Source organism: Mus pahari, chromosome 21 (assembly GCF_900095145.1).
Source record: "Mus pahari chromosome 21, PAHARI_EIJ_v1.1, whole genome shotgun sequence".
Classification (NCBI taxonomy): Eukaryota; Metazoa; Chordata; class Mammalia; order Rodentia; family Muridae; genus Mus; species Mus pahari.
In genome coordinates, this window is record NC_034610.1 from 2,526,022 (window position 1) to 2,543,491 (window position 17,470).

General features: G+C 48.0%; 1 protein-coding gene across 3 annotated transcripts in view; it reads left to right on the forward strand.

The window, feature by feature from the left end:
- The window catches only part of Zdhhc14 (zinc finger DHHC-type containing 14), a 261,329-nt gene that overhangs the window by 203,432 nt on the left and 40,427 nt on the right, over window positions 1–17,470 (forward strand). For all 3 annotated transcript variants that reach the window (XM_021221201.2, XM_021221200.2, XM_029532868.1), the window contains exons 4-5: window positions 13,844–13,981; window positions 16,503–16,551. In XM_021221201.2, coding sequence (XP_021076860.1) covers window positions 13,844–13,981; window positions 16,503–16,551 — 187 coding nt within the window. The remainder of the gene's footprint in view (window positions 1–13,843; window positions 13,982–16,502; window positions 16,552–17,470) is intronic.

Consider the following 17,470-nt stretch of genomic DNA (forward strand, 5'->3'; position numbering starts at 1 on the left):
TGTGAGCCACCATGTGGTTGCTGGGATTTGAACTCTGCACCTTTGGAAGAGCAGTTGGGTGCTCTTACCCACTGAGCCATCTCACCAGCCCCTTGATTGTCTTAAATCAAAAGTGTTACAGATGCCACAACAGAAGCCCTCACTGTGGGCTCTCTCCTGAGCAACATCTTCCCTTTGCTGGGACCGTAGAAGGGAATCGAGGCAGACACATACGAAGTCAGAGGCAGAGCCCACAGAGAAGGCGAGTCCTTCTCAAACACCCAGGGTGGCATTAGAGCACAGAGATTGGACTATGAGTAGCGCTCCAGCTAGTCTGAATGGAAGGGAGAACTGTAGATGCCCTGGCACCATTGTGGGGCCACAGTGGAAGATCTAGACAGTCTGAGGCCTCTTCTCCGTGGAGATAAAGAATATACTACTTGGAAGTGTTTCCTACACCTATGGAGATGGATCGTCATGGCGCTTCACAGAGGCTGCAGACACTCCCACGGATCCCTTACATGGCATTGTTGTGGTCCCAGCAATGACCCCATTCATCTTTGCCCCACAGTCAGATAGGCTTAGCGGACCTTAGCTAGGATCAGAGTCAGGAATCTGTACCCTGAGTGGAAGCAAACTGACTCAGTGAAGCTTTAATGAGCCTTGTCCCTGAAGGTCTTGTGTTTTAGGTGTCTGTCACTCTGAGTCTCTAGGCAGCTCCTGGAGTCAGGGATGTAGCTGAGCACCCAATGAGAAGAGGCAGGGCTGACACCATTGTGGATGCCCGGAAGTGCTTGCTGATAGGAGCCTGTAGCTGTCTCCTGAGAGGCTCTGCCAGTGCCTGACAAATACAGAGGTGGATGCTCGCAGCCAACCATTGGACTGAGCACAGGGTCCCCAGTGGAGGAGTTAGAGAAAGGAGCCAAGGAGCTGAAGGGATTTGCAACCCCATAGGAAAAACCACAATATCAACCAACCAGACCCCCTCCTCCCCGAGCTCCCCGGGACTAAACCACCAACCAAAGAGTATATGTGGAGGGACCCATGGCTCCAGCCGCATATGTAGCAGAGGATGGCCTTGTCAGGCATCAATGGGAGGAGAGGCCCTTAATCCTGTGAAGGCTTTATGCCCAGTGTAGGGGAATGCCAGAGTGGGGAGGCAGGAGTGGGTGGGTGGGTGGGGGAGCACTCTCATAGAAGAAGGAGGAAGGGGATAGAATAGGAGGTTGGGGGGGAACCTGGGAAGGGTATAACATTTGAAATGTACATAAACTATCCAATAAATATAAAGAAGAAAAAAAAAGATTGGCAGGGCTGAGATCACTCACACTAGAAAAGTAGGGCCACTCACTGGAAGCTCTAATCTTGGACCCAAGAGTTCAGCCTTTGTTGGGGTGCCAAGAACAGAACTGTCCCTTTGGGGATATCTGTACCCCGAATGCACAGTTTGTTCATTTACAGCATGAGACTATCACAGAGAGGGACTAGAGTTCTCCCCATGCAGAGCCAGCTCTCTCTCTCTCTCTCTCTCTCTCTCTCTCTCTCTCTCTCTCTCTCTCTCTCTCTCTCTCTGTGCATCGTCTAACGATCTGGGAAGCCAGCACATTATTAGACACCGATTGTAAGTGTCCAATGGGAAACCCACCCATCCACGGAAGCAGAATTGCTGACCGACCAGCCCTGTGGTCTTTCTAGATACGCCTGTCACATTTTCTCATGTAAGACTTGGACCCTTGTGTATATGCACTTTTAAGACCTGCTTTCTTTTAAAATCGTGTTTGTGTGTATGTGTGTGCCTGCTTCTCTGTGTATCCACATGTATGCAGACACCCCTGGAGGCCAGAAGAGGGGTGTCAGGTTCCCTGAAGCTAGAGTTGCAGGTAGTTGTGGGCCGCCCAGTGTGGGTACTGCGAACTGAACCCCAGTCCTCTGCAGGAGCAGCATCTTTACAGATGCTGGGCCATCTCTCCAGCTCACTTCCGTAGAGGGCCATAATGACTTAACATGGTACATTTGCATTACATTTTACACTGTGTGATATCTGCTGCAATCAGTGCCTTTATTTGTTTGTTCATTGAAGTTACTTTAGACAAAAGAACAAGACTGCCTATTTAACAGGAGAAAAATGAAAGCACATGTCGCACCAATAGAAATGTCTAAACCACAGGATCTCTGGAGCTCTGGTTCATCCTCTCTGGGGTTAATGTCCACGCACAGTTCAGAAAGGCTGCTGTGTGCAAGGCTTGTGTGTGCTGCTGGGTCTGAGCCAACAGAGGGATGACCTCTGGCCAAGTGCTTTCTTGCTTTCTCTGGAATTGTCTAAATGCAGTCAGTTTTAAAAATACTTTTCTTCAACACCCAGAAAAAGCCAGAGTAATTACTCCACTGAAGTCTGTTTCTGTTGGCCAGACTGCCCGACCCCCGCCTCTCCCTCCTTCCCTCTCTCCCCCCCCCCTCCTGCTGCTATTTCTCGGACTTGCTCTGTCCTTTCTTTCTGTATGCTCTGTGGCTGTGTGTCACAGACTGGACTCAGCTCTGTATGTGCCCCCCTCTGCTCTCCAGAAGTCTCTCTGAACACTTTTTACCTCTAGCACAAATCTCTCTTCCAAACTCCAGACTTGGTAGATGTGACTGATACCAGAGGCTTCCACTTGCGGAGACATAGTTGCCTCACATCCCTCTTCCCTGGTGACATACTGAATGTCTGTGTTCCTCAGAAAGTCCCAGGGGCACTCCCTATTACATTCTTCTCACCTGACCCCTCTTCACATCTTGGACTTTCATTTACCAGGTAGACCCCCAATTGCCCATCTCTCTCTCTCCCTTCCTCCCTCCCTCCCTAGTTCTCCCCCACCACCACCACCACCATCCCTGTCCCAGCAGCCCTGGGCTACCAGTAGCTCTCACTCACCCAGGAGTCTCCCAGAGAGCCTCCAACTCAAGTTCCTGCTCCCCACACATCTCAGCTTCTGTCTCATACTAGAGTAACCACTGCCAAGCAGAATTTAGACACTAGTCCGGCCTTCCACCTGTCTGAAGGCCATGAGCCCTATGAGCATCCCACAAGCCCTATGCTCCAGCTAGGTAGGCACCATGTCTCTCGGTGCCTTCTGGCCCTAGCCTCAGCCTCTGGCTCCTTTCTCAAGTTCACATGTTGGTATGCATTGCCTCCAGGAGGCCTCCCAGACCCGCTCCTCTAGCCCCTTCCTATACTCTTCCTTAGCGCTGAAGACCTGTGCTGTTGTGGCAGATGCATGCACGAGCTTGTTCGGAGATTGTCTCTGCCCCATCTGCATGTAAGCTCTGAGAGACAGGTTGTTTCTCTCCAAGGTGGCAATTCCCCAGCAGTAGCACTTAGGGACAACACTGGCCCAGGAGGGGACTAAGTCAAGATTCCTCTCGGAATCCTATCACCACCCCTGCTCTCCTCTTTTTTTTTTTTGGAGAAGAAGGAAACATTTCTAAACTCTGTTGCTCCTTCAGCTCTATAGTGAGGTCTGTGCTCTCAACTGGAAAGAGACAGGATTTCCTTCACCCATGGTTCCACCATCAAACCTCTGAGAAGGGCAAGCTAGGGTTCAGAGCTGGGAAGACAGCTAGCTCACTGGGCCAGGCACTTGCCACCTAGGCCTGAGGACAGGAGTCGGAATTCAATCCCCTTAGGAAATATGGTTTTTAAAAAAGTTAGCATGGTGACACATACTTGTAATCACCCAGGGGTTAAGGAAGGAGCAGAGAGAAGCCTCGGGCTCACTGACCTGTGTGGCAAATTGTCCAGAGAGAAACCTGCCTTAGAAAACAAGACAGAGAACAACTAAAGAAGACCCAAAGCTGACTTCTGAATGCACATGCACATGTATACACACACACACACACACACACACACACACACACGCACACGAGTGCACACACACATCACAGACCCTCCAAGCATATATGTTTTTAAGTGTTAAATCCTACCAGTATCCCTGCTTTCCTTGCAGGATGGGAAAGACATGAAGACCACTCACAGACTTAGGCCTGTTCCAGAACAACTTAGCACATGTGTATTTACTCAGCAATAGTTTAGGGCCTTCCCTGTGCCCTAAAGCAATAGCTTTCATCCCTGGGTTTTCCTGCGGCTCATGGTAAGAAATACAGTTTTCAGTGGGATCTCAGTGAGCCCCGATCAGAGATGAAGTCTTGAGACATACTGCTTACCACGTGGTAAGCCCAGTGCAGTCTCTTGGTTCTTTTTGGTGCTGGTCATGACCCACTAACTTACTGACCTACTCTACTACTTGACCCTGACCTTTGGTTAAAAGAAGCTAGGGTTTAAAGGGCAAGCAAAACCACTTCCCTTCAGAGTAAGCGTCTTAGTTATATCGGGCAAGCCACAGTACTTACCCACCCACAGCTGGGCTTCACAGCTGTTCTCCTGAGACCCTAAGGATGGCATATTAGCATGCCACACTGAAAAAGGCACCTACTGGCCTGTCTTCTTACGATAAAACAATTTTAAATTAGGTGTTGAAGTAAGTCACTTCAACTTCTATGATTTACGCTTCTGGGCCTGTAATTCTTGGCCCTGGTGTCCAGGAGCAAGGCTTCAGGAAATGCAGATTCTTTTGTAGGGGGCAGGTTGGGATAGGCCAGTAGCTTTCAACAGCTTTTTAAAGTACTAGGAAATGGAAAAAAAAAACAACCCACTGCTAAGAACCATGGCCATTGAGCTTAAAACAGTTTCCAGTCCTATAAAAGAGAGCAGAGGAGAGGCAGGGTGGTCTGGCCCTTTGCTGACCCAATTCTCTGGGTTTCATGGTCTCTCCTGACATCCTATCCTTCTTCCTCTAGCCGGTTGGCCTCACCCTGGCTATGGCAAAGACAGCAGCAGCCAGAAGTCTCCCCATCCCAGGTCCAGGGAGCCTGCGACTGGCAGCGTTCAGGGGATGGTGGTGAATTCCAGCTGAGCAGGGAGGGCTTTATCCTCCTGCCCCAGGCTGCCCCTGTGGGCCTGCTGCTGGCTGCTGTTAGGTTCAACTCCTGCTCACAGACTCCTCACTAGGCTTTGGCTTAACAAACCCTCCTTGAACCCTTTCAAAAAGTCAGCTGGACCTCTGCATGTTCATCTGCCACAGTGCAGAAAGTCATTTCCAAGCCATTAAAGCATGACTGGCTCCAGAGGTGTGCAACATGTCCATTCTTGCAGTCCAAGGTAGATGTCATGCCCTTCTGGAAATATCTCAAAGTTCTGAACAGCTTTTATAGAAACTGTCCCATGATTCCATTCCACAGAGGGGCCCCATAAACTACACAACTGCCCTTGACCATGAGACAGGCCTTCTGCCTGTTCTTTTGGAAGCCTTAGTTTAGAGTATTAAGCTCTCCTGCCTAGACCACAGTGACTCAGTGGAGTGTTTGCAAGCTTTCTGTGACCAACAGAAGACAAAAACAGTAACTTGTGCAGAGTCTAAGATGCCTTCACAGGCCCAAGGCTGCTGGCAGGACTACTTCATGTGCACTGTTAACTCCTGACTGTCTTTAGAGCCACCGATCAGTCCTCTGGGCTTCACCTGGGTCTCCCAGAGCTTCAGGGTTTTTATAAGTTCTTTATTTATAGTTTCTCTGCCGAGGTTCACCAGAACTTCCACGTGTTCTCAGAGCAGTCACAGTTGACTTCAGTTCTTAAAATGGAGTCACAGTCTAAGAGCTGGGAAGAATTTGGGGTGGCATTTCTCAACAGGCAAAAAGCCAGGACCGGAATTCAGGACACCGAGTTAGAGGACCAGGCCCTTCCAACAGTAAAATGTCTGATAACAGCGCAGACCACACACATCGGGACCTCAACTTAGAATGTTCAGGGTTATTATGACAAACATCTACTGCCTAACTACAAATCCACCAGATTTTTGTAATTGTAGCTGTTGTTGTTGTTATAAGTTGTTTTTATAAGCAGTGGCCCAGAATAAGTGAGGAAAGCCAATATATACAGCACAGACAAAGGTGGAGCTGTTGTGGTTCTGTAAGGAAGAGAAAGCAAGATATGGGGGTTACCATCTGGAGACCTGGTCGTCAGGACTCTGAGCAGCACAGACACACAGGAGTGCTGCCATCTAGAAGCGTCACCCAGGGAATGCAGGTCAAGAAGCTAATGAGATCTCATTTGCATTGAAAGGCTCCCCCTGGCGACAATGTGGAGGCCACACTGAAGGGGGCTTCCTGGAAGAGGTGACAGTGGTTGTCTTAGTCAGGGTTTCTATTCCTGCACAAAACATCATGACCAAAGGAAGTCAGCATAGGAACACAGGGCAGGAACTTGAAGGCAGAAGCTGATGCAGAGGCCATGGAGGGGTGCTGCATACTGGCTTGCTTCCCCTGGCTTGCTCAGCTTGCTTTCTTATAAAACCCAGGACTATCAGCCCAGAGATGACACCACCCACAATGTCCCCCACCCTATCCTTGATCACTAATTGAGAAAATGCCTTACAGCTGGATCTCATGGAGGCATTTCCTCAAGGGAGTCTCCTTTCTCTGTGGTAACTCCAGCTTGTGTCAAGTTGACACACAAAACCAGTCAGTATGGTGGTTCATAAAACAAGACACATAGGCTGCAGTGAGCCTCAGAAACAGAAACAGAAGGCTAGAAAAGACTAGAAATGCAATTAGCAGCTCCTGTTGTCATATTCAGCCTGAATATGAGGGATAATCAGGCATAAAAAAAAATAAATAAATACATTCCCTCCAGTGGGTACCTGGGAGGATGGGGCATTGCAGGCTATAAGGGGAAAAGAACCAAGAAGGTGGGTGTAGGACATAGGGCTTTTCCCCCTTCTGGGCAGGAGGAGTCTGGACAGTTAGGTAAGGATTAGTCAATGTGTAGAAGAACTTCACACTAAGTCCGTCCTTGGGGTATTGAACTGCATTTCAGTCTAGGCAGGACGGAGGCCAGAGTTAAAGCTCTGCAGTTACATGTGTTGAGACACTGCGCTCTGGTTGGTCTTTATCTCAGGTCTTTCTGCCGTGCAGCAGAAGTCTTTACCAACACGAGGGGATGTGCAGTGATTGCTCCTGTTTGGAGCGGCTGGTCTGTGAAGTCCGATGCTCCCGGGATCTAAGTTGATTTAGGTTTAGGATGGTGACTAGAGACTTTGGGTGCCTGCGGCGGACGTTGTGAGGAAGAAGACATTTTGGAAGGCTGACAGTAAGATAACTCGGTCAGTCTTATCTCCATTTCTCAGCCCAGAACAGGGTGAAACAGGTGAGTGATCACCGTGCTTAGACGGGGTGGTCCTTGACTGATCAACACGCCCACATGTAGGGTCTGACCTCAGGTTCTAAGGCAGGGGAGACAGATAAAAGATGAAAGCAGAGACCCCAGGCTTTTGTTGTGGGTTTGGTAGGGAGTCGAGGTGGGGAGGGGGAGCAAAAACAGCTCCTAAACAGCTGTTACAGTATGACTTGCATCAAAATGCCGGCCTCCCCAGAACATGCTTGTCCCTTCTCCTAGAGACATACATTTATTACCACTGGAAGACTGGAGTTAAAACAGATGACAAACCCAAACAGTTTGAAAAGACAAATGGATAGAATTAGGCCTGAGCGATGACTGGAAGGACTGTCACTATCCATTAGTCAAACTCCTTTAAAACTCATGTGCAAAAGAGACCTAGCAACCTGACTGGTGAGGGGGAAGCTGGCCGGAGCCAGTGAGATGGCAGGGATGAGAGGAGAGGGCCACACAGCTGCCCAAGGTGAGGCCATGAAGACAGCAAGTCTACATTTATTAACTGCTTTTATGTTGGAGGGATTCAGTTGTTGTTTGGGGTCTTTTGTTTTGTTTTGTTTTCTTTCTGTTTTTGTTTTTTAAGAAATGGGTTTAAAAGCCAAAGAATCTTAGTTTATAAGACACTGGATAGATGCCAAGATGGTAAATTCCATACAGGCAGTGATAAGATGTGGTGTCTTTTGGCATTTAAATTTCCATCCCAAAGTTATCACTAAATGCATCCACCTTTGGAAGGGAAGACGCTGAGTCCCATCAGAAGCCCTGGAATAATTCTGTAAAGCTAGCTATTAAGTCACAGGGTTTTATTTTCCAGCAAATTAGATAGGGTGCATTTGGGGACGGGGGCTGAGAAGAGAAGGTTTCGGAAGAAGCCTCTTTCCTTGCTTGGTTGGCATCAGACCCCACTCCCACTCAAGCTCCACAGGCCCAGTTGTGATGTGCACCGAGCCACTCTGTCAGATTCCCATGGCCGCATGAAAAGTCTTCACGTTCCCCGTGTTCCCCTGGCTGAGAACAAGGCTCCCTTTTTCAATGGAAGGTAGAGGCTTCTAGACATGGGCCTCTAGTTTACTTCTAAAAGAAGCACGCTGCCCCGGTACAGCAGCGTGCCTTGCATCCTCACTGGACCTGCAGCCCACATGACCCTTGAAATGGCACAGCCAAACGGCTGTACAGAAGAGACAAACTAGCTGCTTGGCACCTTGACTGGCAGAGAACTGGCATCAGAGACAGCCCTGGAAAGAGGCTCAGAATTTGGATAAACACCCAATCCTATGGCCACTTTCCCCAACTGTAAAGTAGAATAATAACATTGAGCCCTAATAGCACAGAGTCTAAGAATGTTAGATAGTAAGATAACTAAATGGTAAGAACCAGACTGGAGAGATGGCTCCGCTGATAAAATGCTTCCCTGGTAGGCAGGAGGGCTAGGTTGGGCTCCTGGCATGTATGTAAAAATGGTAGTCATGTTGGTTATGTTTGTAATCCCAGAGCCAGGATTGTGGGGACAGAATCCCCAGGGCTTTCTGGCCCGTCAGCCTGACCTCAGTGGTCAGATGCAGACCTCTGACAGACCCTGTCTTAAAAGACAGTGAACAGTATCCCTTGGATGACACCCAAAGGTATTCTTCAACTTCTACATACATGTAAACATGCAGACACATGTGCACTTATACACACAAGCATGTACACATATGGACTAAAAATAAATAGCACGAATCATGCTAAGTGCTTTGCACAGTGCCTGGGTCCTGACAAGGTGGGAGCCAAAGCTTTATCAAAGCAAGAATGGTCTCAAAGTGACCAGGCAGGGGTAATTTCCAGCCTTGAGTGCAGTGGGGCACTGTTAACAGCTTAGATCTGGATGGAGATAGAAATCTTTTAGTGATGAAGACTCGGTCCTTGAATCCCTCACTAAGCTAAATTCTCAACTGTCCCTGTAGGGTTACTTTAGGAGTGCTGTGTTCCCCCTAAGGCCAGGTAATGATGTGTGTCACTGGATCTCAATATTTGTTCTAGAACACAAACACAAAGTACCTTGCAAAGGGAAAATTCTTCTGATTTTTGGAAATAAAAGAAGCCTGAGGTTTAAAGAAAAGCAATTTTCCACTTCGAATCTTTAAAAAACATTTAACTTAATTTGGATGTAATTAACACTTAGATTAGAAGCTTCACGCCTCCAGTGTGGCTTCCCTCCCCTGGGTCTCAGGCTTCTCGAGACACTCTAGAGGACTAAGACTGCTTGGGCCTGTACCTCAGAGAATTTGAAGGTTCTCCCTTTAATCCCAGCGCTCGCGGGGGCAGGCGCAGATGATTCGCTATGAGGTCAAGGCCAGTCTGGATTACAGAGGGGGTTCCAGGACAGCCAGAGCTACATGATGAGACCTGATCACAAAGAAGGAAGGGAAGGAGGGATGAGGAGAGAAAAGGAATGGAAAAGCTCTGAATACCAGCCAGAGCACCCATGTGGACCACAGGCCACATCCGTACAGTTCTGAGCTCCGCTTTGAGGCCCGACAGGTTCTGTTCGGTTCTGTTCTAAGACCAAGCTCCTCCAGGGAGCCGCGGCTATCCTGGAACTTGCTCTGTAGACCAGGCTGGCCTCAAACTCACAGAAATCTGCCTGCCTGAGACTCCTGAGTGCTGGGATTAATAGAATACTCTAGCACCACCCCGATAACTGTTTTTTTTTTTTTAATTCACTCTTTTCTCTGGCTTTCTTCAAACACAACTTTTACAAGCATCTTTTAGTCCCTGATCCAGAGGCTCTCCAGTCTCTATCCAGCGTTTCTATTTCTCAGGTCTCTTTTATGCCCTCCCAGGTCTTCTTTTAATCAGAGAAGAGATTATTGAGTAAGTGTCTCAGAACCAAGTCTCAGTTCCAGGGGGGGCCACCATTGATTTCCAGGCTGTTAGCTTTTCTCAGGGCTTCCTGGTCTGTGTCATGGAGAACAGGAGAGATGGCAGAGGTCTGTCATCCATAATAGGAAGTCATGCTTCTAGCTGGAACTATGTGTCTGGAAGCTTCCTTTAATCATTCATAAATCAAGGCTGTAAGGTAGGACCCTGCTACCTTTTCTTGGATGGTGTCCCCTCGGATAACGTTCTCTCCTTGCTTCGGGAGCTGAGGCAGGTGATGTGGTACCCCTGCATCCTCCGGATCCCACTCCAAGTGAGCCACCCTGCCCCCAACAGTCACTGGGGTTTTACCCACCATTACAGCTGGCCACTTGCTTGCCCAGTGCATTACCCAGCCCCCTGACCTCTCTGAGCATTTCCTTGTGTTTGGCTCTCCCGGCATCTGCCCTTCCACCACCCTTGTTCAAGGCCATCAACTGCCCCCCCTGGCATGGCCTCACTCCTAAGCCTGCTACAGGCACTGAAAGTCATTTGTTCCTGTAAATAGTGCATACGAGTGTGCGGGTTATAAAGCTGATTAGAAAGACCCCCATTCTGTCCTCGGGAATCATGAGGTGGGGGTAGGATAGCAGAGTAAGAAAGAAGCAGCAGAAAGCTGTCCAGGGTATGAGCAGGATGGCCCCGGCCAACTAACTCATCATTTTATAGAGTGTTCTTAGGTTTCTGGTGATACATAGATATCTTCAGTCACCTGGTAAATATCTGTTGGATTAGAGCCTAGTCAGTATTTTAGCAGATGAGAGCACATGAAAAACTAACGTGGCTTCCAATGAAAGTGGGGCAGCACCCATGGGACTTGCTCATTGATTATGTAGCTGGAGAGGGAGGGACGAGGTCAGCAGTAGAGTCCCGGTTTCTGAGTTAGGTAGCTGGCTTGATAGTAGTCGAGAGAGGCTCATAGTGGGGCAAGAACAACAGGAAGTCTAATTGGAGAAGGCATATCTGAGATGCTAGCCAGATCTAGCAGGCATCTATCGCTGAAGGTAGGACGTGGCCATTTTGGCATTGTCAACGTGCCGTTGGCTCTTGAGCCTCCAGATGAATGATTTTACACATGCAGAGAGTCCACAGTGAAGAGGAAGGGGCGTGCCAAGCCTCTCTAGCTCATGGGTGGTGCAGGGAAAACAGGAGAGATGTAAGCTGCAAGCTCGGTGTTGGGGTAGAGGGGACTGCAGGTTCACAGGCCCATGATACCTGATTTCTGCATCCCCAGAGAGGCCAGGGAGCCTCAGACCCGGTAGCCACTGTGAACACCACATCTGCAGAAGACACGAGAGACAGTCCACGGAGAATGGCTCCGTGCACCTGCAGTTTTAGTGGGACTTTGTCCACCAAGAAAGTTGCAACAAGACCCAGTTCTAAGGGAAATGACTTCCAGGCCAGGCTTCGGGAGAGCCAGGCACCAAGCTCAACCTGAAAGTGCTAGCTTCCCAGAAGCCTCCAGGAGACCACAAGACTCAAAGGGTCACCCTTGGCTGTCTGTCCTGCAGTCAAGAGATGGCAGCAGCGTTGTTTGGCTAGATTTAAAGATTTCTGAACTAAAAATCAAAAGGCCCGCCCTGTGGAAATGGGCCACACGGAATAAAACCTTGGCCTCTGGAGGCTTCTAGATGCCAACAGCTCCTCTGTGCCTTGCGTGTGGCTTTTGCTGAGAGGCGTTTCTCCTGCCTTCCAGAGGCCCCGTCTCAATGCAGGATTTGCAGAACCAAGCGTACCCCTGAAGGCAGAGTCTGGCCCAGCGTGCTTATCAGCTCCTGGCTTCTGCTCCCACTTCCATTTTCTACACTCAGCTGTCAAGCACGAAAGTAGTTGCTTGAAATAAAAGCCTTCTAGTCTTGGGGAAAATCTGGCTGGTCCAGATATTCCCTCTGTCTTTTGCATCCTTCATCCTGCAGACCTGCTGTTGTATAGGTGGTGGACTAATGTCTTAGGGAAGATGATGTTTGCTTGTTTAATTTTTTTTTTTTTGGGAAGATGTTGTTTTTAGGCTCGCAGAAAACAAAATGGAAAGGAAGGTACAGTTCTCATGTACCCGCCACCCCCTCTGCACACAGCATCCTTGCCAGAGGAAGCACATCTGTTAGGGCTGACGGCTCTGTGTTGACATACTGTCAGGGTCTGTGGCTTGCATTAGAGATTAGAGGTCCCGTGGTCTTAAACAAATAACCAGTGGCATAATAGGTATCTATCAGTACCCAGCAGGTTTTCATGGCCCTAAAGATTGCGCAGACTGCGTAGCCCACCATCTCCTAGCCACAGTGAGGCAGTTTTTATTGAAGGGGTTAGGGGACAGTGTGTGTTAATGTGGAAATCCCAGGGACACGCCAATAGTAATCACCGTCCTTAAGTGTCTGCATCTTATGGGCCATCAGCTCTGTCACCAGGCCACTGCACTTGGAATTTGTCCTGCTGTCCCCTCTTCTTGTTCATGCTGCTTGCAGTCCAGTGTCCCTTCCATTTCCTAGACCACGAGAACCTTACCCAGGTGTCCTTGTGCCTTTTCAACAAATGGCGTGTAGGGGTTCCAGTTCATGACTAGTGGCTCCTGAGGCTCACCACCTTGCTCACCTCTGTTATATTTTATTTATAAAGTCACACTTGGCAGCACATTCCCTCTATGTTTTCTGAAGCCCAAACAGAGAGATAAAGTATGGAAAATAGGTAGGCAGAAAGCGGAGGAAAGAGCCCTGAGTATAAAACTAAATTGGATGCTGAACGTCCCCCAGCTCACAGGTGGTCTGAAGGGAGTGGCTTGTCAGGATTACACAGAACAGTCAATCTGCATCGGAGATCAGCTGGATAGTGGGAGGAAGCACTTTGCTCATAAGAGGAAGGACAGACCATAAATGCTTGACAGACACTGAGTGAATTCCCCCAAAATGAGAAGCCTTGGTCTTCCACTTTGGCACAGTGGAGTGATGGCGTACAGTTGCCAAACATAGCTTGCTGCCATTAGGAAAGACCACGGGCAGTGTATACGCTAGACGAAGCATCTCCAAAGGGCTGGTCTCAGGGCTAATTGTGCTGATGCTCAACTGGCTGCCTCTGCACACAGTCTCCCATCTCTTCATGCCTTGTTTTGCTTGTCTCGAAGAGAGCATGGCGACATCATTTCCTGATAGGAATGTATTAATGTACGCGACTGGTTTGAGTTAAGGGACTATAACTGGAATGGGAAAACAAAGGGTTGTCCCTCTGTCCTGCCCGAGGCCCATTCAGACTCTTTCTGTGACCATTTACTGTGTCACAGGGCCACCCAATGACATAGCCAGCCCCAGCCCCAGCCCCAGCCCCAGCCCCAGCACCGCCCAGTCCTTGTCATCAGATAGTGTTGGCACCATTTAAGGGAAGATTGTTCTGTGAACACAAAGGTTCTTTTTGAGGAAGAATCAAGTCTTTACTTCTGAGTTTGAGAATGTATGCTACTGTTTCTTTCAGTAACCATTTGAGAGGAATTCACAGCTGGTGTTTCAAAACACCTGTGTTCTGTTGAAAGCATGATTATGCTCCTGAAATGTCTCAGTGTTACTAAGGTCCTCTCTGAGTTGTCCGTTTGGAAATACATAATCCGATATTGTTCTGCTATATTATTGGAGTATCTTGGGAGGGAGGGGCTCCCTCGTGTAAACAGATATCTTATTAATTAAATTCCATTTTTCTTTTCTCTGCCTCTCATTTCAGAACAGTTTGATCACCACTGTCCCTGGGTAGGCAACTGTGTGGGGAAAAGAAACTACAGATTTTTTTATATGTTTATTTTATCCCTGTCCTTTCTGACAGTCTTTATATTTGCATTCGTTATCACACACGTCATCCATCGTAAGTATGCCTGGCGGAACAGGTGACGTATGTAATCATTTGCCTGACCTTGGCTTTTCTGATGTGATTCTGAGTTACTATTTCTGACCATTCTGGCTTCCTCCCCATCCCCCATTCCCTCCTCCCTACTCACTCTGGGCTTTACTTTCTCCATCCCTCTACATCCCTCCCTCGTTCCTAAACCCCATCCCTCCAATGGCAGTTTCCAGGTGATACCTGGACCAGGTCCCACTTACGCTAACAAGGCATCACACTGACATGCCTGCCCTCTCCAACTTCAGTGATGTCTGCTGGGGATCCCCAGAAAGGTTCACCCCTCCGTTTTGTACAGACATAATGATAACTACCGAATAGCTGAATCTGCTCCTAAATGACCTGTAGTTTAAAAATATACATCCCTAGAGGAAGAATATGTCATGGTATCGACTGACCCGTGGTTTAAAAATATACATCCCTAAAGGAAGAATATGGTTGGGGACAGATACTGGGTTTTCTCCTCCACACATTATATATGTTCAAAATATACATTCAATGAGATCCTTAATTTCCTGCCAGAGTATGAACAGTCTGATAAATAAAGAATGTGGCTTTTTTTTTAAAAGTTAGATTTGAGGGTAAGTGATCTTAACCTATTTGCATAAGAATGCAGCATTTTTTTTTCATTCACCATTGTGAAGTTCATACTGAGCTTCTTTGTCTCCAAGTCATTCCCTTTCCCACAACTGGGGATGGTGAGAAGGAAGTTAATTGGTATTGAGCTACAAATCTAGACCTTTAAACTTCCATTAGAGTGTCATTGCCCACATTAGTGAGCAGTTCTACCTCTCAGCCATTCCCGAAGTAAAGACCCCATTAGCAAGCACACAGCCTCGCTCTGGTGTGTTTCTGGAAGTATCTAAACAGCGCGGCTTTATCATCTTCCCCTGCTGGTGTGGATCTTATGAATGGAGCAGGCTAAGGTTCCGTAGATTCCCTTTCCCTCTCCTCCTGTTTGGGTGGAGTCCAGGGATGGACTGGGGAAGTAGGAGGTCCAGAATGGTTCCCACTGGTCTCTAAGCAGCAGTCAAGTGTAGCCATCAGCTACCCAAAGGACTCACAGCCCTTCTAGTCTCCAGGCATTTCTGATGTGATTCTCTTGTCCAGACGGGACACAAACCCTGAGTACATACGTGCCTGAGAGTCTACGTCAGTGGGTTTGTGGGGGAAGCTTGGTACTCTTTGGAGTCTTCTTCCATGCCTGCTGGAGCTGGTGCCACAGTAGCTTTTTGAATCCCCAAATGGCAAAAGCAGAGCTGGTCTGTGGGTTCATGCACAAAAGCAGCAGAGAAAAAGCCAAGGGTGTTGTTAGGTGTTGTTTTGAAGGAAGCGATTGTTCACCTGGGCAGAGTAAGTAGCAATACTCTGTGTGCACATGATGCTCAGAAATAGTATTATTTTGCCTTACATTCTTTTATAAAGTTTATAAACTTTCTTATGAAAAAAACCTTGCAGACAAAACAAACAAACAAACAAACAAAACAACAACAACAAAACATCATGTGGCAAAATTAACCAGGGCCCAAACTCTTTGCCGCACCAGGAATCTCCACATGGTTGAAATAGGCACGACTTACAATCGCACATCCTTCAGGGGAGCTCAGACAGCTTCCGTTTCACCCTATCAGGTTGCATTCCGAGCCTCACCCTGCGTTCCAGAGCTTTCTGCCTTCTTTTCTCTGGCTCAATCTTGTATATAAGAACCAGGAAAACATATATACACACTTGTACCGTTCATCACACATGCATACACACTCATAAACCTCACAAGCTTTCACACTCACACCTGGTCACATGTCGTCATGCACACACACACACACACACACACACACACACGCACGCACGCACGCACGCACACACACACACAACCAAATCTTTAAAATTTGTTTAAAGTAGGATGTCATATCAAACACAAAGCCTGCTCCCTCTTCTCATCAGATTCAGCTTAACTCAAACTCCCCTGATGTGTCCTTGCAGGACAAGGGTAACAACATCACCCAAAAGGAGTCAGTAAATGAACTTTATCTTTGTTTACTCTGGTTAGCAATAGCTTCCCAGGAAGACTGTCACTGGTCGCTAAATTCCTAAGACCTCTACTGCCTAGAGTTAACAAATGTGGGCAAAACAGAGGAAACTGTGTAGGATTTTGTTTTCCTGTTAAAATGAGAAGAGCACAAGAACGGTCAAAGATATAATTTATGGGAGAAGATACAGATACACATCTGTTTTCATTGAAGAAAAAAAAAATCATGCCCTGCAGATGTTGGCTCTAATTCTGAATCTGCCATCTTCCGGAAACCACATTCTCTGATCAGCACGCTGGGTGCCCTAAGGCTTACGAAATACCCAGACTGTTTAGTGGGTGTTGAGGCACTTGTTCTTCTTCTGTAGAGAGAAGCGTTGAGCAAGGGGGTGAGGAGGGGGTGAGGAGGGGGTGAGGAGGGGGTGAGTGTCTGAAGAGTAAATGTCGGCTTCATTCCCACAGGTTCCCAGCAAAAGGGATTCCTCGATGCCCTTAAGGACAGTCCAGCGAGATATCCTTTCCGGTGGCTCAGGGGGAACTTTGCTCATGGAGTCAGTCTTTCGCCAGCCCCTACATTCATTATTTATTCTTACCTCTTTAGTTCTCTGGCTTTGGCTTTTCTTCTCATGAGTCACACCCTCAGTGTGACTTACTGAGGCACCAGGAGCTTCACAGAACATTCCCTTGTATGAGGAATGGCATCTGAACCGCGGGTCTCCAGGTGGCTCCCGCAGCCCTGTCTAAACTGAAGCGCTCCTTAGCTTGAAGGCTGTGTGTGGAGTTTTATGTGCCCCTCCCATCCCAGAAGCCAGCTGAGATATGTGCTCCATCAGGTTGGGAGCTGTGAGCCTGCCTGATGTCATGATGTCACTGTGGCTAGCAGGTGCTTCCCACGTTCATGGATGCCCAGGTATGAGTCGTGGGGCATGGGGCAGCAGGTGAGAGTCCTGGGCTACTTGGGAGACTCTGGGGTACTTAACAATGTTCCTCTGCAAGTGCATGACCTCTATTGTCTCTAGACAGAACTCTCTTTCACAAACCTAAAAGGTTAAGTCATTTAGATAACAGGGGCCATTTCCCACCCTCCCAAACAGCGCATATATTCATGCACCCTGGTATTTTGAATCTTAAAAGAAAAGAAAATGTCTGTGTATTAAGTCCTGTGTGGGCTTCTGCTGAGTGAGCCTAGGCTTATGCTGATGTGCTGTGGAATCAAAACAGAAGCGCCTGCTAACCGAGCTCTTCGGGACTCAGCTCCCCTTCTCCTCACATATCGGGGTAGACCACATTTGGACTGTTCATTAATCTCATGAGTGGTTTTCAGAAGTGGTATGGTAAACATGTGCTTGCTTTTTAAAGTAAAGCCATCTATGCTGCTGAGCCCCGGGATATGGAGTGTGTGTGTGTATGTGTGTGTGTGTGTGTGTGTG